This window comes from Protopterus annectens, chromosome 1.part1 (assembly GCF_019279795.1).
Source record: "Protopterus annectens isolate FY-2018-M chromosome 1.part1, PAN1.0, whole genome shotgun sequence".
NCBI classification, from domain to species: domain Eukaryota; kingdom Metazoa; phylum Chordata; order Ceratodontiformes; family Protopteridae; genus Protopterus; species Protopterus annectens.
The window spans coordinates 423,590,896-423,615,487 of NC_056726.1; the positions used below are offsets into that span (position 1 = coordinate 423,590,896).

Below are 24,592 nucleotides of genomic sequence, written 5' to 3' on the forward strand. Positions count from 1 at the left end.
TTGTTGCACAAGGTACTATTGAAAATCAAAGAGGAACGTCCAAGGATAATCCTGATAGCTCCAGATTGGCCAAGACAACATTGGTATCCATTACTGAGGAGCATGTCTCGGGGGGGGGGGGGGGGGGAACGGGGACACTACCCCTAATTCCTCTGATGTTAACTCAGAACGACTACAATATCCTTCATCCAAACCTGAAAACTCTGCAACTGACTGCCTGGAACATTACATAAGAGCAACTAACCCAGATTTATCCCAAAGGGTTAAAGACATTATCCTTGAGGCCCGCAGACCTTCAACAAGAAGGAACTATGCAGGAAAATGGAAAAGGTTTCTCATTTGGAGTTCTGAAAGGGGGAAAGATGTGTCAAAGGTAGACATTGCCAACATCCTGGAGTATTTGGCAGAGCTTCTCCATACAGGCCTGTCCTACTCCTCCATCAAGATACATGCATCAGCTATTTCTGCAGAATACAGCTTCGATCCCCCTGTCTTTTCACATCCTCTACTCAGGCAGTTTCTGAGAGGAATTAAGAATGTAAAGCCTCCTAGAAAACCACCATTACCAGCATGGGACTTCAATTTGTGCTAGAAAAATTGACACTCCCCCCTTTCGAACCAGCAGCAACAGCAGATCTTCAACACCTATCCTGGAAAACTGCTTTCCTGCTGGCAATTACTTCAGCAAGAAGGGTTTCGGAACTACAGGCTCTAATGGCAGTACAACCCTTCCTAATCTTCCATCAAGATAGAGTATCCATGAGAACTAATCCTACATTTATGCCTAAAGTGGTATCCAGAGTCTCTAAACCAGGCAATCCACCTACCTACCTTCTTTCCCAATCCACAGAACAGAGGGGAAAGACTGCTGCATACCTTGGATGTACATAGACAGTTGCGCTACTACCTGGACAGAACCAAGGGCAATAGAAAAACTGACCAGCTTCTGGTAGCATATGCAACAGGAAGGGAAGGAAAAGCAATTTCCAAACAGACAATCTCCAAGTGGATAGGAAATTGCATTAGATTTTGTTACTCCTACCATGGAAAACAAATTCCACAGAACATAAGGCCTCATTCTACAAGGGCGACAGCCACTACCACAGCTTTCTTACGAGGAGTGGCTACCAAGGACATTATAGAGGCTGCTACTTGGACCTCTGTGCATACATTTGCCAAGCATTATAACTTACCTCTATACTCTAGATCCCGAGCAGGGTTTGCCACTGCTGTTCTGCAAGGGATCCTAACTACACCATGATTTCTTCTTCCTCCTCCCCTAGTTTGGCTATGGTATTCTACCCATTTGTAAGGACTGCAGATGCATCCTTGAAGGACATAGTACAGTTTTGTACCTACCATAAATGTAGATGTCCGAACAGGATAGCATCTGCAGTCAGGATTACCCACCCTCCTTCCCCTCTGTGGTATTCCTAGGGTATTTGCCCACCTAATAGCTAGCTGGGGGGGGATCTCTTATGGTGTATTTATTTGTATATATGTACATACATGCTTATCTTTTGTGTTTGCCTTCTATTTTTTGGAAACATTGGCTTTTATCCAAAAAGTTTAGCTATCAAAGAGGGCAACTGGCATCTGGGGCAAGAAACACTGAGGAAAATGGCGTTGGCTGATGCCTTTATACCCGAAGAACTGCAGCTATGACGTCGGGTGAAGTGCGACACCAGCCGAGGCCAGACCCAGACTTTGGAATCCGGCCGACCGAAGGGCTGCCTGCCGACAGGACAACCCATTTGTAAGGACTGCAGATGCTATCCTATTCGGACATCTACATTTATGGTAGGTACAAAACTGTACTTTATAGGAGCTCTTTGGGAAGTATACACATTCTTTGCCTAGTAGAATTCTATTCATTTAGCTGACAGCTTTCATAAGAGGCTAAGGAGTTCTATCTGTACTACTTGGTTGTTGAGATAGTTTAAAAAAAAAAAAAAAAATGTGAAAATTATATACATATCATAAAAACAAGTTGAGTTTGCTGTTGTGTAAGCTTTAAGATGAAATCTTTTAAAACCTTTTACATAGCATGATTTTAGCATGACTTTGGAATTATTGATTCAAATACGTACAAGCAATATTTGACACCTAGAGGCGTCAGGAGTTAACTCCAGATGCACCTGGAGGCGTCACTCAGATGTAATGAGTTAATATGAACATATAAAAATTCAGTAGATGTAGACGAGCTCTTAGCAGTAAATTTAAAAAAAACTAGTGCTGTTATGTCTGCAAAGAAGGCGTTGAACTTGTCTATCCCTCCTTCCCGTAATAAAAAGAAATCTGCAGTGAAAGATAACCTGGCTACATAAATCCCCTCTCAGCACAATGTTCATCGTGCATACAGCTGCAGTCATCACACTTGGTTAACCTGCCGTCAGGCGGGTCCTCGGTCGGCCGAATTCCAAAGTCTAGGTCCAGCGTCAGTTGTAGTCTCTTCTTCCCTGATGTCAGTGCAGCAGGGGTATAAGAGGCCGCCGACGCCATTTTCTTCAGTCTTTCTTGCAGCGCGGTGCCCGAAGCAGAAGCAGTTCGCAAGTGCCGGTCGGCCAGCTCCTGACATTTACGAACAGTATTTCAGCCGAAGTCTTCTTTAAAGCCAAGTACCCTGTTGGGGAAACTTTTCTTGCCTCAGACCGATGTCAGACAAAGTTAATAATTTCATTTCTTGTGGGAAGCAAATACCGTGCAAGTGTTTTCACTCTTACTGTATACCTTGCTTAGGGCCAGACCACGACGTCTCGACCTGCCGTTTTTGTGCTAGGTTTAACAAGCGCACTATTAAGCACTGGGCGGAGTTTGCCCTTCATTATTTTGGCAAAAAATTTAATTATATCATGTCGTCGGATACACCAACGCCAGTTTTAGGCAAAAGATGCAAGGATAAGGATAGACATCCGAGGCCTGCACAGAGTACTGAGATCACGCTTAGGCAGACTACCGGTTCTCAGCGAGACGCCTACGCAGCCCCTGACTACCGATGAAACTTTTTTACCGGCGACTTTAGTACCCGAGGCCGCAGGATCCTCTGTCTCCATTCCCACTGCAGATACAGATGCCACACTCTATGGGGAAACCGAAATTTCAGCCAGGCCTGCCATTTCTGAAGGCGTTTTCAAGCCTACCACCTCCTCTATTAAATCATTCACTAAGTCCAAAGCTGCAAACCTCCTCTCAAGGCCCCATGCCTAAAAAACAGATGCTTAAAATGGCTGAGGATTTGATTACTCTCATCAGGGGCTCTCAACCCCCCTCAGACAAAAGACCCAGGTTGGAGGAAGACTACCCTTCCTCAGACCAGGCTTCTATTACTTCAGACCATTCTGAGGACCAGGATTACATTTATTCCCCATTTGAAGACTCTGATGCTGAGGAGTCTATTCCCTCTGTCCCCCCCCCCCCCCAAGGACCTCTCTTTTGGGGAAACCCTGCAGACATTGAGAGAGCACTTCCACTGGGAAGGCCAAGATTTCTCAGATTCCAAGAAAAGGCTCAGGGAATTTCTACTACTTCCCCAATATAGGTCCCTGGCTATTCCTCCTGTCTTAGATATTTTGGATGTGTACGCAGAAGACCGTCTTAATCCAGACTCATTACCTCCAGCCCCTGTTAAACCAGACAGATATTACCGGGTTCCGGATTCTCACCAGTTCCTTTATAAAAGCCATACTGCTGACCCAGAAACAATTTCACAGGGTCCCAAGGGGATTAAGGCCTCTACTGCTAAAAACCCTTTGCCTTCAGAAAGAGATTCTAGAGCATTAGAAAGGTGGGGGGAAAAAGGTGTATACATCAGCCACTTTAACCATGAGGGCATTAAACTGTTAATTTCATATCTTAAAATACCAACAGTTCTTGCTATCTCAGCTGAAAGGCAAAAATGACACAAACAGAACAGCCAGACTTGAAAGAGTTGCAGGATTTGTTGCGTGGAGCAGAACAAGTGGGGAAACATACCTTGCAGTGTGGTTTTAATTCTTTACAGGCCTCATGCAGAGCTGCTGTCACGGGGTCTGTCATACGTAGACATGCTTGGCTCAAAGAGCAAACCTTACCAGATCATGTCAAAGCAAAGTTATTAGATGCACCACTACAAAAAGATGTATTGTTCCTGGCCTTCAAAAAATTGGTTCTTTCCAGCCATGGACAGACCCCCAAAGGGGCAAATACAGACGCCCAAGGGGTAGAGGACAACCTCAAGGATCTTAGAGCTAGACAGTGGCAATCACCAGCCCCCAGAGGTGGAGAAGATAGGCCACAGTCATTTAGAAAACAGATGCAATGACTTTTCCCCTATGCCTGCCAAACAAAGATATAATGGCAGCACCTTTGGGTGGAAAACTGGCCTTATTTTCAAAAAACTGGCACATTGTTACACAGGACAAATGGATTTTGGATATTATAGACAGAGGCTACAGGTTCCACTTTCACACCCTTCCAAAAATGAGAGGCATGCCAAACCTGCCACAAAATCAATGGGCAGAGGCACAAAGGCAAATTTCCGCTCTCATGAATATGAAAGCAATTCAAGAGGTACCTGCAAAAGAACAAGGTCAAGGTTTTTATTCAAGGCTATTTCTGGTATCAAGGAAGGACAAAGATTGGAGACCCATCTTAGACCTATCTATTCTGAACACATTTCTAGAGGTACCAAAATTCAAGATGCTCACATTACAGCAGCTTCTTCCCGTGCTGGGCAAGGAGTCTTGGCTGGTAACGTTGGACCTCAAGGAGGCATACCTGCATGTCCCTATCAGACAAGATTGCAAAAGATACCTCAGATTTCTTGCAGGTTCAACCCATTACCAATTCTCTGCATTGCCCTTTGGCTTATCTACTGTGGCCAGAGTGTTTACGAAATGCCTGGCATCAGTAATTGCCTTCTGCAGACGAGGAATCCAAATCTACCCATATCTGGACGACTGCCTGATCCAAGCAGACAGAAAGGACCTTCTATTGCAACATCTGGCGTTTGTAATAAAACTGTTAAACTGCCTTGGGCACACAGTGAACAAAAATAAATCAAAACTAATACCTTCTCAACAGATAATTTTCCTGGGTGCCAGCTTAAATACAACAACCCAGATGGCCTGCCTCACGCCAGACAAACAAGGGCAACTGTCTCAATACTACAACAAAATGGCAACTTTAACCAGGCTAACTGCAAGGAAATTCCTGCAGGCTCTGGGGTTCATGGCTTCTTGCCATCCTACTAATACCATTTGCAAAGCTGCATATGAGGAAACTACAATGGTACCTAAAAAACTTATGGTCTCAGCACAGCCACAGCTTGGAAACAATTATACCACTCATTCCATGCCTTCAAAAGGAATTTTTTTGGTGGGCTCAAGCATGCCAAAGAAACACAGGTCTTCCTTTCAGTTTACCACAAGCAACTCAAATAATCACAACAGACGCCTCAGACTACGCCTGGGGAGCACACATGGCAGGTCAGTGTATTCAGCGAAAATGGTCCCAAAAAGAGATGCACCTACACATCAACCAAAAGGAGATGCTAGCCGTACAAAATGCTCTTATGAACTTCAAAGACCTACTGCATCCAGGCCAGCTATTAATAAGGACAGACAACACCACAGTCCTGTGGTACATAAACAGGGGGGAATGCATTCATACCCCCTGTGCAGGCAAGCCATGACCCTGTGGAACACAGCACTGGAATTACAAATTCAACTACAGGCACAATTCCTGCCGGGGAAGGAAAACACACTGGCAGACAACTTAACCAGAAATATGACAGACGCACATGAATGGAAGTTGCATCCTCAAGTCTTCTCAAAGATAACTCAGGCATGGTGGACAGCCAGACATGGATCTATTTGCTACCCACAGAAATTACCAGTTGGAAAAATTCTGCTCAAGGACCTATCATCCACAGGCCTGAAAAGTGGATGCACTCTTTCAATTGGACAACATTGACAGTCTATGCCTTCCTGCCTCTACTGGCCAAAGTCCTATTAAAAACCAGAGCAGAGAGGCCACAAATGATTCTCATTGCTCCAGACTGGCCACGACAGCACTGGTATCCTCTCCTAAAGAGCCTGTCACTCACCACCATGGATCCTTCCTCAAGTTCCTCTTCTGTTGTCCCAGCATAACTACAAGACCCTTCACGGCCAGCTCAGAACTCTAAATCTAGCTGCATGGAGAATACCTTAGTTTATCAACAAACTCTCCTCTCCAAGGAGGTACAGGATGTCATCGTGGAGGCCAGGAGAGCCTCTGCTAGAAAAGCCTACTCTGCCAAATGGAAACGATTTTGCTCGTGGAATCGAGCAAAGGGTCCGAATCCTTGGGTAATAAATATACCTCAGATTTCTCAGTACCTAACTGAGATGTTAGAGTGGCCTCTCCTCTTCCATCAAGATCCACGCTTCAGCCATTTCAGCACAATACAATACGGATTCTCCTTTATTCTCACATCCTCTATTAAGGCAGTTCCTCAGAGGGGTAAAAAATATAAAACCCCCACGGAAACCACCAGCTCCAGCCTGGGACCTCAACTTCGTATTGGAGAAGCTGACACTGCCTCCTTTCGAGCCGGCTTCTTCAACAGAGCTACAATACTTGACATGGAAAACAGCCTTCCTTCTGGCTATTACCTCAGCACGCAGAGTTTCGGAGCTACAGGCCCTCATGGCTGTGCAACCATTCATCATTTTCCATCAGGACAGGGTTTCCTTGCGAACCAACCCTACCTTCATGCCAAAGGTATTATCCAGTGTGGCTTTGAATCAGTCTATTCATTTGCCTACCTTTTATCCAAATCCACAGAACAAAGGAGAGAGGCTACTACATTCCTTGGACATTCACAGGCAACTTCGTTATTACTTGGACAGAACAAAGTCATTCAGAAAATCCGAGCAGCTCTGTGTCCTATGCTACAGGTGCTCAAGGAAAGGCTATTTCCAGACAGACTATTTCAAAATGGATAGCCCACTGCATATGCTTTTGTTATTCATTTCATGGAAAATCAGTGCCTGTATACATCCAGATCCCACTTCACCAGGGCTACAGCTACCTCAGCAGCTTTCCTCAGGGGGGTCCCTACCAAGGACATTTTGGAAGCAGCCACTTGGAGTTCAGTGCACACTTTCTCCAAGCACTACCACCTTCCACTATACTCAAAATCTAGAGCGGGCTTTGCCACAGCAGTCCTACAGGACATTCTAGCCCCTCCTAATTCCGCTTAGTACCAGCCACCCTTGCTTAGCTTTGGGTTCTACCTAAGTGTGATGACTGCAGCTGTATGCACGATGAACATAGTACAGTTTTGTACCTACCATAAATGTAGATGTTAGAGTGCGCATACAGCTGCAGTCCAGGTTACCCTCCCTCCATCCCTTCTTAGGACAGGGCTTATGACAAACACCTTTAACATACAACCTGTTTGGGGTATTCCATTATGGTGCATTTGCTTGCAACTACTGTTTTGATTTATCTTATGTATGTTTGCATGACATCATGTTTTGCCTTCCTTTCTGGGGGCACCTGACATCTGAGGTAAGAAAAACTGAAGAAAATGGCGTCGGCTGCCTCTTTTATACCCCTACCGCACTGACGTCAGGGAAGAATCGGCGACAACCGACGCCGGACCTAGACTTTGGAATTCGGCCGACCGAGGACCCGCCTGATGGCAGGATAACCCAAGTGTGATGACTGCAGCTGTGTGCGCACTCTAACATGTACATTTATGGTAGGTACAAAACTGTACTTTGTAGTGTTCCCATATTGCCAAGAGAAGGTTGGCATAGCTCTTGGCACAGGACGTGCTCATAGCTACACCATCCATTTGCCTGTATATAGACAGCTTAAACATGGAGATTTTTCCAGTAGGACTTCCATTAAAAAACACAAGAAATCTGACCTTGCTATTTGCTATCATACATACCATCTTCTATTAAATAAATATAAACCTCCCTGAATAGACAGATCTCAGACCACTATGGTCATCAGAATCCCTGTAACCTATTCTAGCAGTATTCGGTTACTACAAGGGGGTATATGATAAAAATTGGAACATTTTATGTGTAGATGGAATCTAGTGGGTGATGGGCCTTTAAGAACCAGAAATCACTCAAAAGAATATTATGTGGTCCTAAGTATATGGATGAGCACACTGAGCCTGCTATCACTCACAGCCGTGGTACCTTCCCTTGTGGACAGTGTAATTTCTGTGATTCTTTGGGTAGTAAGGGAGCATTCATACATCCAGGTACTGGAAAACATCTGACCTTTGGTCTAGCAGCTGATTGTAATACTACCAATATAGTGTACCTGTCATACTGTTAGATTTCGGGCATTCTGTATAGGTATGACTATACGTTGATTACTGATCGTATTGGATAACATCTATGTGATACTCGTATGAAAACTGATACTAATGCACTAGTGAGACCTATTTTGGCTACAGATGTATCACAAACATTCAAGTTTATGGTAGTAGAGAAAGTATGGATAGGGAGTAGAGGAGGTGCCATAAGAAATATTTGAAAATAAGGAATTAGAGTGGATCATTAGAATGCGAGCAACAGTGGGTAAGGGCCTAAATGATAAGTTGTCTATTAAATGTGTACTAGCTAATAGACCCCTTAAAAGATGAACTGGTATACATTTTTGAGTATGTATTTATATAGGCAGTTGGTATAAATGTAAGATTTCTGCAGTATCTAATATGCTTTTGCACTTTACTATTTAATTGCAGGTATCTGCATTATTTTATACTTGATTGAAAATATTGTATTTAGTGACTGTTTCTTAATTGTTGCTGGTTCATGATTGGACTGAATGAATTTAAAATACAGGAAATGCAATGAGTCTTTGTCTGGTGAAGCAGCTTTGGCTGCGAAAGTGCTCACCTTTTTACTACTGGAATAAACTGTGTATGATTTTATCAGCTGTAGTCTGGTCTCCACTCTTGTTTTACTTCATTCTACTTGTGATTTTGGGAGACCAGTTTGTATGCATCACAGCATCACACTTGATGTTCATCGTGCATACAGCTGCAGTAATCAGATGGGTTTTCTGCCGTCAGGCGGGTCCTCGGTCGTCCGAATTCCAAAGTCTAGGTCCGGCGTCTGTTGCTGTCGCTTTCTTTCCTGACGTCAGTGAGGCCGGGGTATATAAGACACAGCAGACGCCATTTTCTTCAGTCTTTTTTGCCGCGCGGTGCCCGAAGCAGAAGCAGTTCGCAAGTGCCGGTCGTCCAGCTCCTGAATTTACGAAATTGGAAACCGAAGTCTTCATTAAAGCTAAGTACCCCGTTGGGGAAACTTTTCTTGCCTCAGACAAGTTAACAATTGTATTTCTTGTGGGAAGCAAATACCGCATAAGGATTTCCATTCCCTCTGCATACCTTGTTTAGGCCCAGACCACGACGTCTCGGGCTGTCGCTTTTGCGCTACTTTCAATAAACGCACTATTAAGCGTCGGGCGGAGTTCGCCCAACACTTTTTTGGTGAAGCCTTTGATTATAAAATGTCAGAGACTCAGACTACCGTTTTGTCCGAAAAACGCAAGGACAAGGACCGACACCATGCCAAAACCGGCTACATGTGGTCCGGTTCTCAGCGAGACTCCTATGCAGTCCCTGACTACCGGCAACACTTCTTTGGCGGTGTCTTCTGTAACAGAGACCGCAGGTACCTCGGCCCATACCCAGACTACAACCACCGAAGCCACTGTGAGCATTGAGCCTCCTAATGTGGACAGGTCCACTTCCACCCATGGTGTCTTTAGACCCTCATCTTCCTTTTCCATTAAGGCCTTTACTAAGTCCAAATCAGCCAGGCATCCCAAGAGGCCTGTTGCACAGGGCCCATCTCCAGGTCCCATGCCTAAAAAGCAGATGCTTAAAATGGCTGAGGATTTAATTACTCTTATCAGGGGTTTCCAACCCCCTCCCGACAAGAGACCCAGAGTGAAGGAAGATTCTCCCTCTTCTGATCAGGGCTCCATTTTTTCAGATCATTCTGATGTAGAGGAACACTTACTCCCCTTTTGAAGATTCTGATGCAGAGCAGTGCATTCCTTCTGTATCTCCTCCAGAGGATTTTTCTTTTGGGGAAATCTTGCACACCTTGAGGGAACACTTCCATTGGGAAGGCCAAGACTTTTCTGATTCCAAGAAAAGACTTGGGGAATTTCTTTAGTTACCTCAACACAGACCTCTGGCGATACCTCCTGTCTTGGACATACTTGATGATGTTTATTCGGAGGCTTGCCTTAATCCGGATTCCCTGCCTCCTGCCCCAGTCAAGCCTGATAGGTACTACAGAGTTCCTAACTCTCACCAATTTCTTTACAAAAGCCATAATGCTGACCCTGAAACCATTTCTCAAGGCCCCAAGGGAATGAAGGCCTCTACTGCTAAGAATCCACTACCTTCCGAAAGAGAGTCTAGATCCTTAGAAAGGTGGGGAAAAAAGGTATAGACCTCGGCCACCCTAGCCATGAGGGCCTTAAATTGTCAGTTTCATATGCTTAAATATCAGCAGTTTCTGTTATCACAATTAAGAAATAAAATGTCTCAACCTGAACAACCAGATTTGAAGGAGTTGCAGGATATGATGCATAGTGCAGAACAAGTGGGTAAACCCACCTTACAATGTGGCTATGATGCCCTAGAGGCCTCAAGTAGAGCTGCTGTTACAGGATCAGTCATTCGTAGACATGCATGGCTTAGGGAACAAATCTTGCCTGATCATGTGAAAGCTAAACTACTAGATGCTCCTTTACAAAAAGGATGTGCTATTTGGTACTAACGCTGTGGAGATGCTATGAAAAATGGAAGAAAAAGCCAAATCTATGCAATCTGTCAAAGCTTTTCTACAGGTTCAACCACCACGTTTTAGCAGAAATTGGCCTTCTAAAAATTGGTCCTTTCCAGCCATGGACAAGCCCCAAAGAGGTAGATACAGGCACACAAGGGGCAGAGGACAATCACAAGGATCATATAGAGGCAGGCAGTGGCAAACTCCAGCACTAAGAGGTGGCGAAGACAGTGCACAACAATGCAGGAAATAAACCCAATGACTTCCTCCTTTCCATGCCAAGCAAGTCTCAGCTGGCAGCACCCTTGGGAGGAAAGCTGGCATTATTTACAAGAAATTGGCGTATTGTCACAACAGACAAATGGATCCTGGACGTTATAAACAGAGGCTACAGATTTCATTTTCACACTCTTCCAAAAATGAGAGGCATGCCAAACCTGCCACACAATCAAAGGGCAGAGGCACAACTACAAATTTCAAAGCTCATAGACATGAAAGCTATTCAAGAGGTACCTACTCACGAACAAGGTCAAGGTTTTTATTCCAGGCTATTTCTGGTACCAAGGAAAGGAACAGACTGGAGACCCATTTTGGACTTATCCATCCTAAACACATTCTTACTCTTACCAAAATTCAAGATGCTCACATTACAGCAGCTTCTTCCCATGCTGGGCAAGGAGTTTTGGCTGGTAACATTGGACCTCAAGGAGGCATACCTGCATGTCCCAATCAGACAAAGCTGAAGAAGATACCTCAGATTTCTTGCAGGTTCAATCCACTATCAATTCTCTGCATTGCCCTTTGGCTTGTCTACTGTGCCCAGAGTATTCACGAAATGCCTAGCATCAGTAATTGCCTACTGCAGACTTCAAGGGATACAAATTTACCCTTATTTGGATGACTGCCTGATCCAAGCGGACAGCAAGCACATACTTCTGGAACATCTGGCTTATGCAACACGGTTACTGAATTCTCTGGGATACACAATCAACAGAGAAGTCCAGGCTAACACCATCTCAGAAAATAACTTTCCTGGGTGCCACCTTGGGCACAAACACCCAGATGGCCTATCTTACGCCAGAAAAGCAGGGGCAACTAACTTGGTACTTCAAAATACTAGCAAATTGTACCAGGCTTACTGCAAGGAAAATCCTACAGGCTCTGGGCTTCGTGGCATCTTGCATTCTTTTAATCCCATGTGCAAAGTTGCATATGAGGAAACTTCAGTGGTACCTAAAAAACCTATGGTCTCAACACAGCCACAGTTTGGAAACAATAATACCAATAATTCCATGTTTGCAAAAGGAATTTCTATGGTGGGCCCAAGCATGTCAAGCAAACACAGGTCTCCCATTCTGCAAGCCTCAAGCAAATCAAGTCATCACAACAGACGCCTCAGGTTACGCCTGGGGGCGCATATGACAAACAGGTGCATTCAGGGCAAATGGTCCAAAAAGGAAAAGCACCTTCACATCAATCAAAAAGAAATGCTAGCAGTGATGAATGCAATTACAGCTTTCAAGGACCTCCTGCATCCCGGACAGTTATTGATAAGAACAGACAACACCACAGTAATGTGGTAAATAAACAAGGAGGAACACATTCATACCCCCTGTTCAGACTAGCCATGACACTTTGGAACTTGGCTCTGGAATGGCAAATCGAACTTCAAGCACGGTACTTGCCAGGTTTGGAAAACACACTGGCAGACAATCTAAGCAGAAATATGACAGATCCACACGAATGGAAGTTGCATCCTCAAGTGTTTACAAAGATAATCCAAGAGCGGGGGGGAGGCCAGACATAGATCTCTTCGCCTCCCACAGGAATCAATTGGAAAAGTTTTGTTCAAGGACCTTTCATCCAAAGGCCTGGAGAGTGGACGCCCTTTCATTCAGTTGGACAGCATGGACAGTTTACGCTTTCCCGCCTCTGCCCCTTCTGCCCAAGGTGCTCTTGAAAGCAAGAGCAGACAGACCGAAGATGAACTGATTGCTCCAGACTGGCCAAGACAACACTAGTACCCACTCCTGAGGAGCCTAACACATACTCCTCCCTGGCCCCTACCTCTAATGCCTGTTCTGCTGACTCAGCACAGCTACAAAACTCTTCAGAGTCAGCTGAAAACACTCAATCTCGCTGCATGGAAAATTCCTTAACACCACAACAGACCCTACTCCCCAAAGAGGTGCAGGATGTCATTTTGGAGGCCAGAAGGCCATCTACTAGAAAGGCTTACTCCGCAAAATGCAAACGGTTTTGCTCTTGAAATGAGGAAAAAGGCCAGAACCCTAGAAAACTGAATTTGCCTCGGGTATTACAGTATCTAGCTGAGCTACTGAACAGTGGACTTTGATTTTCCTCCATAAAAATCCATGCCTCAGCCATTTCTGCAGAATTCAACACGGGTCCACCCTTATTCTCTCACCCACTCTTAAGACAGTTCCTCAGAGGGGCTAAGAATATAAGACCACCAAGGAAACAACCATGCCTGCCTGGGATCTTAATTACATTCTAGAAAAATTAACATTGCCTCCCTTTGAACCAGCTGCCTCAACAGAATTGCATTATTTGTCCTGGAAAACAGCTTTCCTTCTGGCCATTACCTCAGCTCGTAGGGTTTCGGAACTACAAGCCCTCATGGCTGTCAAGCCTTTTCTCATCTTCCATCAGGACAGGGTTTCCCTCTGAACCAACCCGTCATTTATGCCTAAAGTGGTATCCAGGGTAGCTTTAAATCAAGCCATACACTTACCTACATTTTACCCCAATCCTCAAAAGAAAGGGGAAAGGCTGCTACACTCCTTAGACATCCATAGACAGCTACGTTATTATTTGGACAGAACAAAGCCTTTCAGGAAATCAGAACAACTTTTTGTGTCCTATGCTGTAGGAGCTCAAGGGAAGCCAGTTACCAAACAGAAAATTTCAAAATGGATAGGCCACTGCATACGGTTTTGTTACTGCTATCATGGAAAATCTGTCCCTACAGGCATCAGATCCCACTCCACCAGGGCCACAGCTACCTCTACAGCCTTCCTCAGAGGAGTTCCTACCAAAGATATTTTGGAGGCAGCCACTTGGAGTTCTGTGCATACCTTCACAAAACACTACCACCTGCCTTTATACTCCAAAACTAGCGCAGGCTTTGCCACTGCTGTGTTGCAGGGCATTCTGGCTCATCCCAGTTCCACCTAGTGCCTACCACCCTGTGCGTAGCTTTGGGATTCTACCCATCTGTGATTACTGCAGCTGTATGCACGATGAACATAGTACAGTTATCTACCTACCATAAATGTAGATGTTAGAGTGCTAATACAGCTGCAGTATGCTAATACAGCTGCAGTACAGTTTACCCTCCCTCCTTCCCCTCTTGGTAAAGGCCTAGGGCCTAACCCCTTTTCATACAACCTGATTGGGTTATCCTTCTATGGTATATTTGCTTGCAACTACTGATTTTTGATTATATTGCATTGCATGTATATAAATATAATTTATGTATTGCCTTCCTACTGTGGGCACCTGACATCTGGGGCAAAAGACTGAAGAAAATGGCGTCGGCTGTGTCTTGTATACCCCGGCCTCACTGACGTCAGGAAAGAAAGTGACAGCAACCGACGCCGGACCTAGACTTTGGAATTCGTCCGACTGAGGACCTGCCTGACGGCAGAAAACCCATCTGTGATTACTGCAGCTGTATTAGCACTCGAACATCTACATTTATGGTAGGTACAAAACTGTAGTCATTACCCTTGGGTTATCCTGCTGGCAGGCTACCCTCAGTCAGCCAGAATACCAAAGTCTAGGTCCGGCATCGGTTGCTGTCACCTCTTCCTTGACGTCCGTGCGCCAGGGGTAGAAAAGATGCAGCCAACGCCATTTTCTTCCATCTTTCTTGTCGCGCGGTGCCTGAAGCAAAAGCAGTTCGCAAGTGCCAGTCGGCCGACTCCTGAGATTTTCAAATCCGAATTTCAGAACCGAAGTCTTCATTAAAGCCAAGTACCCTGTTGGGGAAACTGTTTTTCTTGCTCCAGACCGGTCAGAAAAAGTTAATTGTATTTCTTGTGGGAAGCAAATATCTCCTAAGGATTTTCACTCTTAACTGTATTTCTTGCCTAGGTCCTGATCACAACATGGCTAGCTGTCGGTTTTGTGCTAGATTTAACCAACGCACTATTAAGCGTCTGTTCGATTTTACATTTCATCCCTTTGGCCAAAGATTTAATTATATAATGCCATCGGACCAGCCGACTGGAGTTTACAAAAAACGCAAGGAAAAGGATAGGCAGAGGTCCAAAATCGACGACTAAGCCTGTACTAGGCCAGTCACTTGTTTTCTGGTTCTCAGTGAGGTGCTTTCGCAGCCCCTGGCACCCGCTACCTCAGAGCCACAGGCCACTTCCGACTCCCACGTGGAGCCAACTGGGGCTCTGGAAACTTAAGGTATTGGACACTCGGAAATCATTCCCTTAGATGGGTCCGGAACTGCTGAGCAGGCATCTGCTTCTGAGGGTATCTTCAGACCTACACAACTATATATTAAGCCATCTTCAGCTTCAAAGACTAAAGCCGCTCTTAAGACAAAGAAACAAGTACAGCATTCTCCTTCTCAGACTTCCATGCCTAAAAAAACAGATGCTCAAAATGGCCGAAGACCTAATTAGTTTGATCAGGGGCTCTCATCCCCCTCCTGATAAGAGGCCTAGGCAAGAGACAAGAGTATGATTCTTCTGATCAGGTTTCTATTTCCTCTGATTCTTCTTCTGAACAGGATTACTCCATGCTTCCCTATGATGGTTCTGATGCTGAAAAATCCATTCCTTCAGCCTCTCCTCCTGAGGATTATTCTTTTGGGGAAACCTTGCATACTATGAGGGAGCATTTCCACTGGGAGAGCCAAGATTATTCTGAATCTAAGAAAAGGCTCCGAGACTTTCTGCTACTTCCCCAGCACAGACCACTTGCTATTCCACCTGTCCTGGATATTGTAGATGTATTTTCAAAGTCCGGCCTGTCCCCTGACTCTCTACCCCCTGCACCTGCTAAGCCAGACAGGTACTACAGGGACCCGGATTCTCAAATTCCTACATAAAAACCCTGCTGCTGACCCAGAAACTATATCTCTGGGTCCCAAAGTGGTTAAAGCTTCCACTGCAAAAAAAAAACCCTGTCCCTTCTGATAGGGATTCTAGGGCTCTAGACAGATTGGGGGAGGGAGTCTACGCTTCTGCTACCCTGGCTGTAAGGGCTTTAAATTGTCAGTTTCATATGCTTAAATATCAGCAATATTTGATGTCGCTGCTTTAACTGAAATTGTTGACAAATACTGAATGTTCAAAGAACAAGGAATTGCAGGATTTATTGCATGCAGCTGAATAAGTGGGAAAGCATACTTTGCAATGTGGTTATGATTCTCTGGAGGCCTCCTGCAGGGCCGCTGTTACAGGTCCTGTTATTAGAAGGCATGCTTGGTTAAAGGAACAGAATCTGCCTGATCATGTTAAAGCAAAATTATTAGGTGCACCATTATAGCATGATACTTAGTTTGGTACTAAAGCAGAAGAGGTGTTGAAAAAAATGGAGGATAAAGCAAAATCCATGCAGACAGTCAAGGATTTCTTACAGGTGCAGCCACCCAGGTTTAACAGGAACAGGCCCTCTAAAAAAAAAAAAAAAATTGGTCCCTTCCAGTGTCAAACAGACCACAAAGTGGCAGATACAGAAGTCCGCCCCAAGCCTCATACAGACCTAAACCATGGGATGCTCCTACCTCCAAAAGTGGAGAAGACAAATCACTCCCTTACAGGAAACAATCCTAATGACTTTCCTCTACCAGATCCAAGCACTTTTCTTTTGGCAGCCCCCTTAGGGGGAAAACTAGCACTTTTTTCATCAAACTGGCAAATGGTTACCCAAGACAAATGGGTCCTGAACATAGTGTCCCAAGGCTACAGGTTCCATTTTCACACCCTACCAAGGTCAAAAGGTATGCCAGACCTGCCACACAATCAATGGGCAGAAGCACAAAAACAAATTACAGCCCTCATGGACATAAAGGCCATTCAGCAAGTACCACAAGAGCAGGGGCAAGGATTTTACTACAGACTTTTTCTAGTAACCAGAAAGCACAAAACCTGGAGATCAATACTGGACCTGTCTATTTTAAATATGTTTCTGGAAGTTCCAAAATTCAAGATGTTGACTCTACAGCAGCTACTGCCCATGCTGGGCAAGAAGGCTTGGCTCGTAACTTTGAACCTAAAAGAGGCATACCCGCATGTCCCAATCAGACAGTCTTGCAGAAGATACCTCAGATTCATAGCTGGCTCATTGCATTACCAATTCTCTGCACTGTCCTTTGGCTTATCTACTGTGCCCAGGATCTTCACAAAATGCCTGGCACCAGTAATTGCGTTTTGCAGACAAAAAGGAATTCAAATATATCCCTACCTGGACGACTGCCTTATTCATGCAGGGAACACAGACATTCTTCTGAAGCATCTGGCATTTGTAAAAAGATTACTAATTGGCCTAGGGTACACAGTAAACGAAAAGAAATCAAAACTAGTGCCCTCTCAAGAGATAATATTCCTGGGTGCAAGCTTAAATACATCTGCCCAGATGGCTTATCTCATGCCAGACCGACAAAAGCATCTGACTACAAGAAATTGGCAACAAAAACCCACTTATCTGCAAGGGAAATCCTGCAGGCTTTTGGTTTCATGGCATCTTGCATTCTACTAATTCCATATGCCAGACTGCATATGAGGAAACTACAATGGTACCAAAAAAGTGTTTGGACTCAGCATTGCCACAGCCTGGAGACAGTAATTGCACTCATTCCCTGCCTGCAACAGGAGTTTAAATGGTGGGCAGAAGCTTGTCACCACAACAAGGGACTGCCATTCAGTTTACCCACAGCCAGACAGACACTGACAACGGATGCATCGGATTATGCCTGGGGGCCCATATGGCAGGAAAATGTGTACAGGGCACATGGCCTGCAAACCAGGTGCATCTTCACATCAATCAAAAAGAGATGCTAGCTGTTCGAAATGCCCTGACAGCTTTCAAGAACCTGCTTCATCCAGGACAGTTACTGATAAAGATAGACAACACTGTGGTCATGTGGTACATAATCAAGCAGGGAGGTGCACGTTCTACCTCCTCTGCAGACAAGCAATGACCTTATGGGAGACAGCATTGGCTTTTCAAGTTCACCTGCAAGCACAATTCCTGCCAGGAAAAAAATACTCTGGCAGACGTACTAAGCAGAAACCTCATGGATCCCCACAAATGGAAACTGAATCCACAAGTCTTCAGCATGATAAAAGGAAATGGAGATTCCCAGACATGGATCTATTTGCCTTCCCTCACAGCTGCCAATTGCAGAGATTTTGCAAAAGGATTTATCACAAGCAAGCATGGAAAGTGGACGCCCTATCCTTCAGCTGGAAAAATCTAACTGTATATGCTTTTCCCCCACTGCCTCTCCTTCCCAAGGTACTCCTAAAGGTCAGACAAGAGAAGCCAAAAATTATGCTGATTGCACCAGACTGGCCATGCCAGCACTGGTACCTGACGCAACAAAACAATCGGATCCTGCACAGCCAACTCAGGACCTTAAATCTGGCAGCATGGCGGATAATGTAGCCATTCAGAACAATCCTCTTTCAAAAGCTGTTATGGATGTTATCTTGGAGGCCAGAAGGCCCAGCACCAGAAAATCTTACGCAGACAAATGGAAGAGATTCTGTGCTTGGAACAAGGCATTGACACGTATGTACCAAATATCCCTCAGATTTTACAATACCTAACTGAGATGCTGAGCAAAGGCCTTTCCTTCTCATCAATTCAGATTCATGGCTCTGCCATTTCAATTAGGCCTCCAAGGAGAGCACCAATTCCGGCCTGGGACCTCAGTTATGTTTTGGAAAAACTTACACTGCCTCCTTTCGATCCAGCATCAACAGCAGATACAAGATTCTTATCCTGGAAAACAGCTCTGCTCCTAGCAATAACCTCTGCAAGGCGAGTCTCGAAGTTACAAGCACTCATGGCTGTGGAACCTTTCATCATTTTTCATCCAGACAGGTTTTTTCTGAGGACAAACGTACATTTATGCTAAAGGTTGAGCAACTTTTAGTGTCATATGCTGCAGGATCACAAGGAAACGCGATCTCAAAACAGACCATTTCTAAATGGATAGGCCATTGCATCAGTTTCTGCTATTTTCAACATGGCAATTCAGTGCCTAAGGGCGTTGGGCCTCATTCCACCAGAGCAGCAGCCACTTCAGCCTTCCTCAGAGGAGTACCAACCAAAGATATCCTAGAGGCTGCAACTTGGAGTTCAGCGCACACCTTCAGAAAGCACTACCACTTACCTAAAGTCCAGAGCAGGCTTTGCTGCTGCAGTTCTGCAGAGCCTCCTAGCCTCTCCTAATCCTTTTTAGCCCAGCCACCCTTCCTCAGCTTTGGGATTCAACCTAAGAGTAATGACTGCAACAGTGAAACATGAACATAGTACAGTTGTGTACCTACCATAAATGTAGATGTTAGAGTGTATTCACTGTTGCAGTCCAGGTTACCCACCCACCATCCCCCTTTTCTTTGCTGGGACTTAACTGCACTTCTCTATCCTATACAACCTATTTGATGTATTTGCTTGTAGATGAAGGAAATGTTGTTTTTGTGCATGCATTTTTATTGACTGAGGGTAGCCTGCCAGCAGGATAACCCAAGAGTAATGACTGCAACAGTGAATTACACTCAACATCTACATTTATGGTAGGTACACAACTGTACTTTCTTTATACTTGTCGTAAGTATTCCTTCTGTACAGGTTTTCATTGAGTCTTAGCTGTGTAGGGTAAGAGTGCCTGGGCAAGCCTCTTCACTGTTTTGAATTCTACATTTCTTACTGGTTGATGTGTCCTGCCATGTGAATTTCCCATAGATATCCTTTTTCAGGAGATGAGTAATTGTTTTAGAACAGAATATAGGCAAAAAACTGTGAAGCATGGCAATCACAAGTCAAGAGCAGGTGGTGGAAAACTGGGCTCAGGTGCATCAAAGAATGCAAAAGGGACACAATTTTGTCAAAGGCTACTTAGTGATAATCTGACTTCAAAAAAAAAACACACACACACAACCCAGCACTTGATGCAAAATAAATGAAATAAAAGGAAAATGGGCTAAGTGTTTGTATTCCACTAATTGTTGTGGTCTGAATTGTGTGCTTGCAGGTTACGCAAATGTTGCTTAGTTGTCTGGTTTCTAGAAAATAAATGCAGGTCTGAGGTAGAGAGACTTTGACGCTTCAGAAATGTTATTAGTTTTAACAGAAAGTAGTAGTTGAGATGCATGTCATTTCAGGCCGCCACCCCCCCCCCCCCAAATGGAGGGCATTTTGACTGACTGAATTTTTGTTTTACAGATCGCATCACTCCAGTTCTGGACCAGAATACAGCTCACAGATTCCTCATTTTATCTAAGGACAAAAGCACTGTGAGCTGGAAGAACACTGGACGGAAATCTTGCAATCAAGATAGTTTCAATTTTTTGACTGCTGTACTGGGCCGTGAAAAGTTTAGTTCCAAAAAGTATGTTTGGACCCTGGAAGTAGATGGACTGAACTGGGCTTTAGGAGTCGTAAATAAGTCTGTGATAAGATATGGAAACACTGCAATGATACCTGCTAATGGATTCTGGGTTCTGAGGCAGGTTTATGGTAATTGTTATGCAGGCAACATCCTTCTCCGCCTGAAAATGCCTCCAACCGTACAACTGGCTGTGTACCTAGATTATGAAAGAGGGCAGCTTACTATTTATAGAAGAGATACATTACAGCACATCTACACATTCCAATACAAATTTTCTGAGAAGTTATTGCCATTCTTTTATGTTGGCAAGGATACAATAATTGATTTATTTTAATATGTTCTGATTACATGCTGGCCTTAAAATAAAATTGCAAGACCTTCTTACATATTTTGTGTATATATAATACATACACACCACCATACATATGTTCATATACGCACATTGTGTGCGTGTGTGTGTATGTATGTATGTATATATGTGTGTGTATGTAATGTATATAGATGTGTGTGTGTGTGTGTGTGTGTGTGTGTATACATATACATTTATACATAACACATTCACTCATTGTTTCTCTCTCTATCTCTCTCTGTGTGTCACTGGCTTACTTGCTAACCAGGTTAGCCGTGCTGGAGGAGTCGCTTTACAGAGGTGACTCAAGGCGAAAAGACATAACAGCGTTAGAAGTACTGGTTGCCAGTTTCAGGATTCTCCTTACTCTCTTGTTTGAGTTCCCTGCAAGAGGTTGTGTTTGGTTGACAGCTGTTTAGTCCATCATGAACAGTTGACTTAGCAGCTGGTCAGCAGGTGTCCTAAGTCACACGGTTTCTGTGGTGGGAAATATGCCCTTACCCATGTTTTTGCGTTTGTATTTATAATTAACAGGTGTTGTGGGAGGTATAGCCCCTATATTGTCTTGTCCCCCCCCGCAGAAAAATTATTTCATTAATTTTATTTTTTACTATTTTTTTTTAACTTGAGTCAGCTAGACTAATGTAGGTATTTTGCAGCAGTGTGATGTCGCAGCCCAGAGTACATATTTCTCTGCTAAAAGTGTACTCTCCTTTCCCTTGTCTGTAGCTGTCAGTGGTGCATTAAGAGATTTTCTGCAGCTCTTGATGGTGTATAGTCTCTGGTGTAGATTCAGATGTGGTTCTAATGAAGGATTCCATCCATCTTTATAATTTGCATCAGATTCCTGTTATGATCCTGTAAACAGCTGCTACCATCCACTGAGTTTGCTGGACAAATAGGGACTGGAGATGGATTGTTAGATATTTATTCTCTCACACACACACAGAAGGACGATTTAAATTCGCTATGGCTACTGCATGTCATTGGAAGTGGGCTAAGTTGATGAATTCTAAAATATTAAGCGACACTGACCAAAGAAACATGAAATTTGATCACTTTTTAATAACTACAAAGAGAACATAGATATGACACTTTATGCAAGCTAGCATCTGTTTTAGACAAGTCACTTGAATTTTTTTTTTAACAGATTTAAGGTCAGTAGCATAAGCAATAATGCAAACAGATTATAAAAAAAAAAATGCAAAGAAAGGAATAATTTTATATACATACACACATATATAAAAATCTGTCTCCAGATATATGTGTATTTGTGTGTGTATGTGTATATATATATATGTGTGTGTGTGTGTGTATATTTACATTAAATTGGCATTCAAAGTATATGCAACTAATGGCTACTATAAACAGTATAATTTATATCACTTCATCAAATGATTATCCGCAGCACAGCTTTAAGATTGAATGTTAGTTAAGCCATCTCTAGGGTATATTGTGGAATCTAACTTGGGTTATAAGTGTAACATTTTTGTTCATCAAATAACAATGTGTATTTTTTTCTTGCAGCAGTTTTTAGAATGCATTTTTTTTAATTTTGTGGTAAAATGTAATGGCTTTTAAGTGTTTAAACCATCACACCAAGTCATGGAGTTAAGATTAATCCAGTTTTTAGTAGTATAATATTTTGCTATACTATTATGAAATGATGTAGTTTTATCTATATTTTCTGGCATTCCGGTTGGTTTGAATTAATAAAAGTAGTGTTTTGTTTTCCTGTTGTGGTATGGGCTTTAGGAGATAAATTTTGTGTAGATCGGATTTAAATGTAAACATTTGTACTGGATTTTTTAAATTCATGTGCCACTTTAGACTCAAAAGTTCAGTTCTTACAATTCCCTGACACACCTTTACAGGTGATCAATCATGTTTACTGTCAAATTACCAATATTGTTTTCATTTAGGAGCAAATCTAGAAGACCCCAAAAAAACTAAAACTGGTAACATCGCATCTGAAGTACTGTGCCCAGTTCTGCATCATATGTTACTCAGATGGTAGCAGAATTGAGTGATGTCTTGTGAAGAGCACCTCCTCACAATGGATTGTCCTTGTACACACTTGTTTGTAAAAGAGAGGATTTGGTATGGATATGCTGCATTGTCAGAACATAAGGGGAGTAACGAAGAAGGAAAGAAAGGGGCAAAGCTAATGTTAGCTGAAGACCGATTTAAGAACCTATACTTTCACTGAAGTCCTACTTCTCAGTTGTCTAGCATTTTGCATATTTTTGCCTCATTTTCGGTCTCTTCATAACATGGTTTTCTGGCAAGTCATTTGACTGAAGTCATTGTATAATGACAGGCATTTGAGTTTGACTTTCATATTCCACAGAAAATGCAAGCTAACTCAAAAATCTGTTCTTAGGAAGTTGGTAGAATATTTAAAATCTGCTCCTGATCTGGGACCTTTATACCCTTGTTATTTTTGACTGTCAAACTTATTTGCGCTGAAAGCTTGAGAGATGCATGGAGTGAGTGTTGAGGTTGTAGTTGTTGCTGGGAAGAATGTTCTGTAATTCATTTGTGGTAGATGGAAAGGGAGGAAATATTCTGGTATGCTCAGTAAATCACAATTTCTCTGCCATCATTTTGTATCTATTTATATTTGTTCACCAGTGTAAAGCATGGATTCAGAAGGACCTATTTTCAGGCTGTCCAGATGCAAGTTACACAAGACAGTAATCACATACTCTGATGCAGCATATGCAGAAATGCAGTGATACAGTTTACATTGCAGAAATATTTCTTCCATACAAAGATCAAAGTTATACTGCCGCTGACATTTACAGAAGTTCAGTAAAATACGCCCAGGAAGCGAGGTAATTTACTGGCATGCAGTGGTAACATGCACTCAGGAAGAGAGGTATTCTTTTGGGTATGCAGTCAAGGACAGAATACCAGAATAGCTTAGATTTACAAGATGAGAAAGTTCTCTGTAAACAGAAAATGAGGTAAGCTTTGGACTGAGTGGATGGACAGATTTTTTTTAAGAAAGTTATTTTATTTAAGAAAGTTATTTTATTTATATCGGGTATTTGTAGTAAACATGCTTGTAATTATGTAGTAGAATTATAGTAAACCTGTTTGTATAGTGGAATGAATAATGTATTACCATAATTTTGTTTGAAGGCCTCAGGTGAGTATTTGAAGCAATTACTTTTTTTTGAAAATTTTCCAGAATTGAGACGTCATTGGTGTCACTCTGGCTGTTGGTATTGCTTCCTATAACTTTGGTCTCAATGGAGAACCTGCACCTACTGCACATTTTTTAATATGCATTACCTGGGGGTAGAAAATGCACAGGGCATGCTCTTGTTTCATGGCTGCACTGTCCACCCACAAAAGAATAAACCGAAATCTCTATGGTTACCAGGTTGGAGACTGGCCTTTCTGCTTTGGCTTATCAGTTATCAGACCCACCTAGATAAGCTGTCACTGTTCCATTAGGATAAACTGTTATATCCAGAACATGAACTGCCCAGTCCCTGACAAGCAAGAAAAGGAAAACCCATAATAGTAACATCTCGTACACTGATGCAAACATAGCAAATCGGGTCATAGCACTTCAGGCTGCATTATATTTATTTACTTAATATGAAGCTTTTAGATGCTGTTTTGGTCATTGTGGCACATCAGACTTCAGGCATATAGCAGCTTTCCTTTCCATTGGCACAGGGTTTCATTTGGGTAGACTGTGTCAGCTAAAACAATGAAAGTGTTGTTCCAAAGTACGGAAAAGAGGCAGTTTGACAAAGAACAAGAGGAGGTTCTCAAACCCATGTTAAAGCATAGCAATTGAATAAAGTTCGTGTAAAG

The 24,592-nt window shown here is 43.2% G+C and overlaps 1 protein-coding gene across 1 annotated transcript in view; it reads left to right on the top strand.

Moving 5' to 3' along the window:
- Positions 1 to 20,793, top strand: part of LOC122805432 (E3 ubiquitin-protein ligase TRIM39-like) — a 331,955-nt gene extending 311,162 nt beyond the window's left edge. Inside the window, exon 6 of the mRNA XM_044075575.1 lies at positions 20,244 to 20,793. Within this exon, the coding sequence (XP_043931510.1) occupies positions 20,244 to 20,743 (500 nt within the window). The 3' untranslated portion in view covers positions 20,744 to 20,793. The remainder of the gene's footprint in view (positions 1 to 20,243) is intronic.
- Positions 20,794 to 24,592: the final 3,799 nt, after the last annotated feature.